The sequence below is a fragment of the Phoenix dactylifera genome, chromosome 14 (genome assembly GCF_009389715.1).
Source record: "Phoenix dactylifera cultivar Barhee BC4 chromosome 14, palm_55x_up_171113_PBpolish2nd_filt_p, whole genome shotgun sequence".
Classification (NCBI taxonomy): domain Eukaryota; kingdom Viridiplantae; phylum Streptophyta; class Magnoliopsida; order Arecales; family Arecaceae; genus Phoenix; species Phoenix dactylifera.
The window spans coordinates 21,865,512-21,877,216 of NC_052405.1; the positions used below are offsets into that span (position 1 = coordinate 21,865,512).

The window sequence follows — 11,705 nt, forward strand, 5'->3', positions numbered from 1 at the left end:
TGAACCAACCATTTCTTAAGCCCCTGTTTGTGCTGTTCGAGTGCCCCTTTCCCAACTCGCAACCCCCGAGTGGTTTCTCACGATGGTCCTTGAAGATTCTTTCCAATAAGTCCTCCCTCCATCCCTCCCTCACTCTCCCTCCTCTCTATCTCTCTCTCGCTTTGAGGGTTAGCGTTAGGGTTTCCCCCAACTCTTCCCTTTCCTCCCTCCCTCTGCCTTCCCCCCTCTCTCTCACTTCGAAGTTTAGGGTTCGGGTTTCCCTCAGCCTTCCCTCTTCCTCCTTTGTCCCTTCATTTCCCTCTCCTTCCTCTCTTTTTCTCCCCTTCCGTTTTCTTTTCCTGTTTTTGGTATATCCCTGAATGGTATGGTACAAACTCGTACCGTACCGAATTGGTCATTGATTAGTACGACCTCTGGTGTTGGTGCGAGGAACTTTTGGAGTAATTGTTAATGTGGAACTCAATTAGTGAAGTTCCGTTTGCAATGAAGAGCATTGAATTACCAAAGTGCAAAATAAGTTTACTATAAACATTTGTCAAGGTTGTGAAAAGCCGTAGGCGAGCTTGGTTGATGGACCTCTTGTATGGCCTTGCTTTGGCAGCAACCTAGGAAGATCCTAAAAGGTTGCCAAAGATCTATGGTGTGCTTATATAGTGTAAATCCTCTACAATCCATGGATTGTCGAACTATATCGAACCAGTTGGTTTGGGGTGTACTGAATTGGAACAGTCGGTTGCCGGCATTGCTCAGTGCATCTCTTTGAAATATTAAAAGCTACACCTTTTGGTCCTTCGAAACCTCCTCCATGTTGTCGCCCTTTGGACTTTGCCCCTTCGAAACCCTCCCTACGTGTTGTTAACTCCTTCGATCCCTCGGCCTCCTCCTCCAGCTCCTCCCTCTCTCTCTCTCCCCCTTGTGCGGAAACCCCTGTTTCTTTCCCATCTCCTTCGGTCCTTCTCTCCTCCCTCCCCCCTCTCCCTCATTGTGGAAACCCTCACCTCTCTCCCACCACCTTTGACCTCTGTCTCCCCCTTATAGTTTTCCTTCAAATCCCTCTGGAGCTAGACAATGACCCCGATCTTCTTCTTGGACGCTCATTCTACAGGTCCCTTCTCTCTCTGTCTCTCCCCTCCCTCTCTCTCCCTCTACCCTCTCTTTCCTCTCCCCCTCTCCCTTTCCCTCCCTCTCCTTCTTCCTCTTCGGCCCTCTCCCTCTCCCTCATGGTGGTTTCGATATATTGCGGTACGGTATGGATCATCATAGTATCATACCAATTGTCGCCTGCATGCCTGTCAGTACCGGTTCTATCATCCTTACTCTATATACCTTAGTTATCATGTATGGCACACTATATTTGCTGTTCACATTCAAAAAAGTCCAAATATCATCAAATTTCAGAAAAATTATAACAAATTATTGATAAAAATATTGATAACATGATTACATTGGAGAGGAAGAGCGGCAAGTAGGAAAGAAAATAAAAAAGACAAGAAAAGAACGAGGGAAATGTAGAAATTGAGCAATAGGAAGGGCATCAGCACAATAAGGGAAAGAGGTGCAAGAAGATGGGCTGGCTGCTTGTTAAAAAAATAGAGGAAAGGGACAAAGACAAAAGCAGGACATGGAGAACTAGGGCACTTAAGAGTTAGAATGAGGAGGAAGAATCAGAAGAAGGGGAAGGAGAGCAAGGAAGAGAAAGAAGAAATGGAAGAATACACAACATAACTGGTTGCTGCTATCAAGTCACCACCATTCGTCACTACCGATGGCACCACTTGTGGCTAATGATCACCTCTCCATCACTTGTTTATAAGGTTTACCATCTCAGTACTAGATTCTATATTGGTACCATGTTGGTATAGTGTTGATACACCCAGTACAGTGGTTGATTTGATATTCCAATACTCAGTACACCCCTCATATGGAGTATTGATTTGGTATTTATACGGTACGGTATGTCCAGTACAGGCTGTATGCGTTGGTATGGCAAACCTTGGTTGCTTGGGTCACTCTACTTGGGTTGGTGACTGAAGTAGGGGAATAGAGTCAAATTACCAAATAATGGAGAACACACAACATTAGGTGGTTGAAAAGATGGGGAGTACTAAACGCCTTGGGCCTAGGCATCCCAGCCAGTTAAAGTGTCCTAGATATGTGCTTTAACAACACTATGATTCCTCTTTAGAACATTGGCATTCATTGAAAAGGAAAAAGATAGAAAGAAAGAGCATAATGTTATTTTTGCTTATTGTTGATGGTATTGGGTGACTATGTTAAACATATTTGAGAAGTATTTGAAGCCATTTCTAAATTTTAGAAATAGGTTACTGATCATTGGATATCTGTCCTAGAAGCATTCAATAAGTATTGGTATCCGTTACGTATCATTAATAGACACATCATGCAATTTGAAGTATTCATGCTTCGTAGGTGTTTCTATGTTGTATGACAAGGACAAGGACTGTAGTTTAACTGGTTGGATATAACTTTTTGATGATAAAACAACAAAGAGCCTCTGTCCTATCAATATATGCCTAACCATGAAGCACTACTTGGATGCTTCAAAAAAAAGTTTTAATAAGGCTATTACTCACAATCAACCTGACATCAATCCCTCCATTGGTTACGCCAACATTTCTAAATAAGTTACTGGCAGTAAAGAGGTGAGCTCCCGAAGGGATGGGGAGGAGCACGAGAGAGAGAGAGAGAGAGAGAGAGAGGGTATGGGGATTATGATGGTAATGAGAAATAACATACAGGCTATGAATACGTATTGAAAACATGAAACACTTGAAGTTAATAAAATATTGGTTGTTCATGCATGTATATAGATGCACTTCTGGGTATATGGATGGAAAATTAAAATTGGAAAATTGCTGTTATTAGTTGGTTGCCATGTTAATATAAACTTGTCAGCACATCAACTACAGTGCCATCACTAATGTCCATATACTTGTTTCCAAAATAAGCAATGACATTAACACATTCTTCAATATACCATAATCAAGGTTAGCCGAGCCAGTATTGGGACACATGTTGGCTGGCTACTGGTTTGGTATGGCGTGTTCACCCTGGTTCGACCAGATCATGATTCAAGTTGTTTGAGATATTGAAAGAGAGGGAGGGGAGCCAAACCTATTCAAACCAATACGAACCGAGTGGTTCACACAGGTTTGGCTCCAAACCGTCCCGTTCAGAACGGTTCATGCTATTTTTCCAAAAACAGAACTGTGCTGCTTTTGTGCCGGTTCTGCGCTGGTTCGGTTCGGTACAGGGTGAATCGGGCAGTTCGGCCCGGTTCAACAGAGCATACCATAATACATACATAGGTATATAAAAGACGTCTCTCATCAAACATTGTTTGGGTTTAACCTAGATAAGATGATTGTTAGGAATTCCATCTCTCAAATAGAAATTATATCATAATATGAGTCCCACTGTTTAAAAAGTATTCTTTGTTAAGATATATGTTTTCAAATATTGTGGCTCATTAGCTTGTCATTTTAAAGTGCAAGCATGTAGTAACATGTATATGGGAAACTTAAGCAATGGATTCTCATGTTTTATGTTTATACAGGTTCAACGCTTAAAAGCAACATTACCAAAACTAGACAAAAATTATGCTGCTCAAGAGAAAATGCTACATGTATGGACCTACTTTCTTTCATGCAATTCAAATATTTTTTATTATCATTACTAGGTAGATGTATTACCATAAACTATTTTTTAACTTATTTGATTCTTGTTGTATGAAAAGGGTGTTTATGCATGATCATTCTGTTGCATTAAAATCAAATAGCAAGGCATATAATATCAGAATTTAATATCAGTGAAAAAAGACCTGTTTGCACAATTTTGAAAGAGGTGCTGTGTCTTAACGGGCCAAAGATAACAAGTAGAATAATGTGAACAAAATCCATCTTGAAGCTATACTGCAAAATCCGGTTATGTATATGTAGTTTTCTCTAGTTACCTAGTTAGGGAGTGGAGAGAAATTTTTTCTCTTCATCCTGAAAAGTAAAGGAAGAAAATACTATTCTCTCAAAAAGAATGAAGAAAAACACTAGAAGTCTAAAACACATTCGTAAGCTCCTTTGTAAGCCATTAGTTAAATGTTATTTCCCCTTCATAAAAAAAGTAAAAACAGCTAATATACCATCCATGTACTACTTACACTTCTCTCTGTATGCTTGCCACATATGCTGATTGTTCAAATTTACAGTTAAGATACTTTTTTGTTATGCTCTTTTCTCTTAATTCCAGTGTTTCATTTTGGTTTTCTTACTAGTCATGTTTGCTTTCTCCCATTATTCCTACCTTAGCTCCATTCCAAGGTTCCTTTTGTACAAATAGATCATTAATCATCGAAGACTTTTCTTATAAAAATAGCATGAGAAGGCTCCATGGAAGGATTAAGAAAATCATTATGTATCAACCTATCCTTTCATGGATATAGATTGATAGCCACATTGGAGATGACAATAACAATTTTAATCCCAGTCAGAGAAGTCCTCATTGAGATTGGACACTTGGTATTCTAATAGATATGGAATGTGCAAACCCTCTATTAGGGGCATACATGGCCTACTTGGCCAACAACTGTATTCGCACCTAGTGGAATATTTACTCATAAAGGGAATAGATCGACACCCTAAATCTCTCTTGCAAATCTGTAATGGTCCATCCAAAACTGAAATGAGGCATGCATATTTGGAGATGTCTCACAATAGAGAGAAAACATGGTATAACTCCATCTAGTTGACCGTGGCGGTTCTACTCTGGTTTGTCTTGAAACCATGTATCATACTTGAAACAATGCAAGCAACAAAGTCTTACAGGCTCAATGCATGTATTAAACAACCTGTCATAAGAGCTAATTTAGCAGAAGAAAACATTCTCTTTGAGAAATTTTTGTTTTGATTTGCTAAACCTTGGTGAAACAAATATTGGATCCAGCAAGTGTCAAAACTTGGATACAGATCTAATATAATCGTGGATTGTTCTTATCCAGTTCATGTCAAAAAAGCATCAAATTGGCTGCTTTCCAAAAGGTCTGACCTGATTGTTTTATGATCATGACGATGGGATTGTAAATCAAAGTAGCGCTACCAACTTAATGATGCTCCATCAATTGGGACCCATCCAACCATCATATATCAGACTCAGACCAAAGGCTATGCATTTCTCTGACTCTTCCTTATTATTTTCCAGCAGCCCACCTATATATATCCTTTGGCCTATGAAGATCTACACACCTGCTTGGCTCTCTGAATGGAGTTGATAACTGATCGATAGTACATGTTTGTCTGTCGCATTTGTAGGGATATGGCTAAAGTGAAACCATGATGCAATAACCCTCTATGCCCCTTTTTCTTATGTTTTACAAACATATTATCAATCTTCTGCTGCTTCAAATCTCCGTTGGGAAAAATGTATGGATCTACATCGTGAATGATGGCCCCTACTAGTACATCTCTAAACTGACCTTTCTTACTACCAAAGGTCTCAAACATAGTCTATCTGGTCACTGCCTTGACCAGCAACCTCTTTAACTAACAAGGTCTGTTTGTAGCTTGGATTTAGCACCTGCCTCCCAAATTTAGCCCTGTACTTGACACCCTCTTTCCTCTGCCACTGCTCTTTGAGAATGGCAGCCTGAATCTGTGCCTCATCTATGTCATTGGGATTCGATGCCTCATAGCGCTCTGGATCACTGAGTGACATCCTCCTCCCTCTGCCATTGCTCATTAGAATGGCAGCCTGAATCTGTGCCTCATCCATGTCATTTGGATCTGACGTCTCATAGCCCTTCGGATCGCTTAAGTTGTATGAAAGTGGCTTAGCTTCCCATATTCGATCTTTGCCTTTGCTCAACACTTATTTGCTCTCTTGCTTTAAAATCGCAAAGTACTTTTCATTAGCTAGTGGTAGCTAGTGGACGTCCTGTGGGCATTTCTTACAAGCTGATACGTCAAGAAACCACTACCAAATGTTGCTTTAACCTAGTTATCCCCTCCCCTCCTAAACTCCACGTCACATCGTTTGCATCTCAAGTGGTGCCACCTAAAAGCATCACACCATGATCCCAACCTATGTCATGGTCCGACTTTCTTTCCCTAAATCCATTTATGCAAATTTGATGAATACATGTCATGTATTTTTACATAAATTCATAATTATTCAATTATTTAAAAATTATTGAATTTATATTGCAATGTAAAAAATTGTTGAATTATTTCAGAAATTACTTCTATATTATATATTGCATGTTACTAATTTAATATTTTTATAATTTTAAAATATTTTTAATTATTTTTTATTATTAAATTAAGTTTAATTATAAATTATCTAGAAATTAATTTCAATTCAGATTAGTGTATAACCTTACCAAGGGTGCTATGTATATTTTTTGCCCAAGGGTATGCACTAATCACCACTTAATTTGGAAATTTATTTGAATTTAGGCTTAGCTTTGTGTGGCCCAAATTTAAATAAATTGTTACCAAATTTAGTTAGCAAGTATCATACATACCACCAAACATACTACCAATTTAAAAATTTTTAATATTATTTTTTATAATTATTTTTAATCCAAATATATATTTTTAATCTAAAAAATTATACAATTAAAGAAAAATCATAATTTCTTTGGCACTCGTCGTAGATCATTTGATCTACAATATATCATGAAATCGTGCCAAATAACAAATTTGGCATGATCTCTCATTTTTTCCATTTTTGGCCTTTTTATCTCTCAAAATGAAAAAAAAAGAGGGAGGGACAGAGGAAGAGGGAAGGAGAGGGATCATACTCGATTTTGGCTTGAATCTAGTGAGAATATTGTGGTTTTTCTCCTCTTCTTGCTGAAATTTAAAGAATAGATAGGAAGGCGTGGGGCGGGATGGGCACGGAATTGTCCATTCCTCCTCTAATTGAGTAAAATCGAGCGATTCTGCTCAAGTCGGGTTGGTTCAGCTGGTTTGAGGCTTGTACCAAGTTGACATAACGTCTTATCCTGGTTTGACTCGATACGGTTTGATATGCCCTACATTGGACCAAGGTTTGTTGTACCGGTACTGGACCCTGTATTGATGCTACACTAGCATATTGTCGGTATGTACGGTATGAATTTTTTTGGCGTATTGAGGGTCAGTACGTCCCTAGTACTGAGCTGGTACGGTATGGTACACCTGGTACCGTTCAGTACGGTGTACGGCATACCATGCACTGAATCATTCGGGGCGAAATGGCCAATTTTGCCACCTATCTAATATCAATTGGCTACCGACATGGTATAGTACACCTAGCATGAGGAGGTCTAGTTTGGCATGACAAAACATACTTACGAAGTATTTCAACATAATCCATGAGTATTGATGAACATTCATTAAGTAGATAGCAATTTGCCATATAACATTGCTACAACATGGTAAATATAATCAATCATTCTTAATTATACTCCAAGCAAGTGCATGTTATTAATTACTCGATTAAGAGCCGAAAGAGGGGCATAGCATCGGTCACCCTAATTTTAGAGCCTAGACTTGTAATCCGACGAATCTTTATTGACCAACACAAAATCCATATAAGCAAGACCTGTTAATTCTCTTTTTTCTATTGATAAGAAATAATAATAAGAAAAGTGACTTACTCATGTGATTTGGTCGAGGCTAAGATGTTTCTGATACCGATTTTAGTTCTCACAAACTCACAAGATAGAATCATTAGCGTTCAATCACAATAATGGTCCAAGACAGTAGCAAAAAGCAAGGAGGGAAATCTCCAATGCACGCATACAACATGAGAAGTGCAGAAAACTCGTTCATCCCTCAAACCGAGCCTGGTGATGAATGAGTAATGGCACCAACAAGGATTAGGAAAGAGAGTGAGGGTGGTCATATCTGTCCCAATCCATCATGGCCTGTATATATAGAGTGATGGCTACATTGGAGCCACAAGGATTTTAAGTGTTATGTATCACATTGGTGGTTTTAATCCTTTAAGATGCAAGTTTGATCCTTGGAACTAAATCTTGTCCCATGAATAATTTTGGATATGCGATATTGACTTTCAAACTTCTTTGGAAACCACAGACCAGTGTTAAATCAAGCACACCTAGTTGACAAGAAAATTGCTGTAAACTAGAAAATGTCATCCAATTGACATGTTTAGGAAAACAAATCATACAGAGAGGCACTATTTCAGAAGGTTTAGGTTTGACTTTGAAATATATTGTTGACTCTTCAAATCGACTGTGTATTGTGACATATTTATAGAGATTATGTGTAACTTGTATCAAATGTAAGATGCTAGGTTGCATCAAAACATGATACCTCTGGATGCACAAGTTTGCATGAGGCCATTGAAGCCAAAATACGCAACCTGTCCGATACAAGACAACACTGTGTTAATTCATAACTCTTGGAAATAACACAAAAAAGAGATCTTGAGCATCTTAAAACTCATCAATGACTATAATTTTGGATAATTCTTTCTCCTCCGATGTGCTTGTCAATTGATTCATAACAAAGAGATGTGCTTGTTTATCAGGTATTCACTTCTAAAATTCAACATTTAGTGGAATATTGTTAATTATAACTAATTTTCTATATGATTTCATTTCTACGTCTCAGTAAAGGACATTGTCTCCATATTGGGCGAATACGTAAAAGATGAGCCTTGGTTGACATGCTTGTGTAGCCATTTACAGTAAGACCCCCAACCATGGATAAAATTGCAATTTATAGATGCTTGAACTTATTTAATTAGCTAGAACTTTCAGCTTGGATATACAAGAAATGCATACCAAAGTACAGAAGAATGAAACAGATTCAACTTTTCTAGACAACACTCCAGTCTCTTCTCGCCCCTTACAGGTATGTTACTGGTATAATTTTTGCTTGCATCTCCATCTTTTCTGTGAACTTGCTCTATGTTTTTTTTTTGTTTTTTGGAGAAAGGAGGAATTCTTGATTCTTGTTTTTCTCAGTTATGAGTTATATTTAAAATGTATCTTTTCAGGGTAAAGTTGGAAATGGAAAGAGCAACTTAAGCAATGGAAGACAATCAAAGAAGCTAAAGACTCCAACGGATTCACAAAACATAAAAGACATGTTCTACAGGGCCACAAGAAAGGGAACCTGAGTGAACCTAGATGAAGAGGTAATCTAGTGTTGATCCCATAACAAAAAGATTGTATCCTAAATCTTATGACGGCATATAGATCTCAGATGTTCCATGTTGAACCTTGTCTAGGTATGAGACCCCTTAACCTTGTCTTGGTTTGGAACCTTGTCCCCAGCTAGTGTGTGATGCACATTGGGTTTTGTATCTCATTTGGAACTTGCACTGAGCTGGGCCATTAAGGCCTACAATCAGGATCCAGCTTGACAAATATTCGGTTTGATGAGCTCTTCTGAAGAAACTGTCCCATGAATTGGACAGCAGAGTTAAGTCCTGCTGGAAATTATATGATCTTGGATCAACCAATTTAACAATGAAAGATGTCTAAAAGCATGGCACCTAGGAGCTAGCCTTGCAGTTTCTAATGCCTACGAGAATTACTTATGTCTGGGGTAATCATTCTGAAAGTAGTTTCTTTATTTATTATAACTGTTACCTGAACAACTGTTAAGACTTCAATGAATGTTCTTCGGATCTGCCAGAGCAAGTGCTGCACTTCAAATAAAAGGCTTGCCTTGCAATTCACAATTCACAATTCACAATTCACAATTCACAACTCGTAGTTGCCTATTCCACTTGTAAATTGTCGACCTCATAAAAGGCTTGCCTTGCAAGAGGTTTGCCTCATTGTACGCGCCGCCACCATTGTCAAGCCAAAGACATTTCAAAAGCAATGTCGGACCATGACTAACTTTTGAGAAAAAATTTTTATAATAGACTTTTCTAGTTTTTCTTTTGTCTATATAAAGCAATTGATATGCCATATTTAATAGGTCTAGTTAATTTAATTAAAATTTGCTCGTCCCTGTGAATTTTTCTACTTTATTTCAAAGGTAATTAAATCTACTTGTTCAACATGTGTGAGGAAGCCAAATAGGGTTTCATTTTGTAATTATGTTCCGCTAATGGTTGCTAACTTATCTTCTATTAGCTATTGTAGATATGATTGTTCTTTCTTTGAAATTTTGAAGGGAAAACGAGGCCAAAAGGCAGGACCTGATGATTAATAGGAGTACTAAGAGAATTACAAGGGAGATGGTAAAAGAAAGTGAAAATAAACCGCTCGTAGCTACAGAAAGGTAGAGAGTTGCGTTTTCTTGTAGGATAGTAATGACGCTGATCTCTGATTAAGGCCCGCTGTTTGAGGAAGCTTGTTGGTCCTTCAAAAGTACTTTTAGTTATAAATAGGAATATTTGGTAACAATATTTTGGAAGCTATGTTTAACTTTGGTAGTGGAAGAAGCTTCATTTGAAAGTTTTTTGCAAAAGTATTGTTTAGACTTCGTCGGAAAGCTATTTTTTTGACCAAGAATATTTGTGATAGAAATATAATAATTTATACAAAATGTTTCTTTATAATGTCTAAAAATCTACAGGAGGATAAAAAATTAATTGTATACTATAATGTATAATATTGTTATATTTGTTATTATTATATCTTTTACTATAAAATATAATATTATATTACATTATGTTGCTGGTGGTCCAAACGAGGAGACGATTGACACGACGGTGTGAACGGGGTTTCCGCCTGAGTTGTCTTGGTTGGTGCTGGTTGCGCTCCACCTTTCCGCCAAGGAACCTGCAAACAAGCCTTGCACCACCACCAGGGTGGTGAGGCCCTCCGACGGTCAAGTCAGAGGAGATTGAGGAGGAGAGAGATATAATCACAAGTGGGAGAGAGTGCTCTGGGAGGTATTGCTTACCCCCCCCTTCTCCCCCCAGCCGCATATATACCTGGCTGGGAGGTCTCTCAGGGGGTTTGTCGTCGTGGGGCACGATAGAATGGCCACTGACATGGCCGTTACGGGGCGTCGTGGAGCAGCGCTGGGTACGGTCATGGCAGGGCGTAGTGGAGCTCCGCTTTGTACGGTTGATACAGGAGATCGTGGGCAGCATCGGGTACAGCCGTTGCAGGGAGTAGTGGAGCAGGAGGCCGCGGCGTGCCTCTGGAGAATAGCCTGTCGTTATCAAAAGATCTCCGACTCGGGGTCGGAATGCTGGATCATAGGGCAGCCGACCCGGGTCGGGCTGCGAAGCCGAGGAGGTCCGACTCGGGGTCGGAGTGCTGGATCATAGGGCAGCCGACCCGGGGTCGGGCTGCGGAGCCGAGGAGTCCGACTCGGGGTCGGAGTGCTGGATCATAGGGCAGCTGTAGCTTTCCTGGATACGCGTGCCGATCACGTGGGGCATGGCGGCTCAATTCCCCCATAACACATTATATTACAATACATTAATATATTATATTAAATAATTTAATATTATAATATATTTAAAAAATTAATTTACGCTAATAATTATAATATTTTATACCTTTGTTATTGTATTATACTATTAATATAATATTATATTACATTATATCATAATACATTGATATGTTATGTTAAGTAATTTAATATTATATTGAATTATTATGCTATAGTATACAATATTATATTACTCTATTATAATAATATATATTACATTATAGTAATGTTATACTATATCATATATTTTTATTAATATATAATATATTTTATTAT

The 11,705-nt window shown here is 38.5% G+C and overlaps 1 protein-coding gene across 1 annotated transcript in view; it reads left to right on the forward strand.

Annotated features, from left to right (window-relative positions):
• LOC103696538 (ribonuclease H2 subunit B) overlaps positions 1–9,692 on the forward strand; it is a 95,233-nt gene extending 85,541 nt beyond the window's left edge. The window contains exons 8-12 of the mRNA XM_039133888.1: positions 3,578–3,646; positions 5,922–5,927; positions 8,639–8,709; positions 8,774–8,876; positions 9,022–9,692. Of these exons, the coding sequence (XP_038989816.1) occupies positions 3,578–3,646; positions 5,922–5,927; positions 8,639–8,709; positions 8,774–8,876; positions 9,022–9,144 (372 nt within the window). The 3' untranslated portion in view covers positions 9,145–9,692. The remainder of the gene's footprint in view (positions 1–3,577; positions 3,647–5,921; positions 5,928–8,638; positions 8,710–8,773; positions 8,877–9,021) is intronic.
• Positions 9,693–11,705: the final 2,013 nt, after the last annotated feature.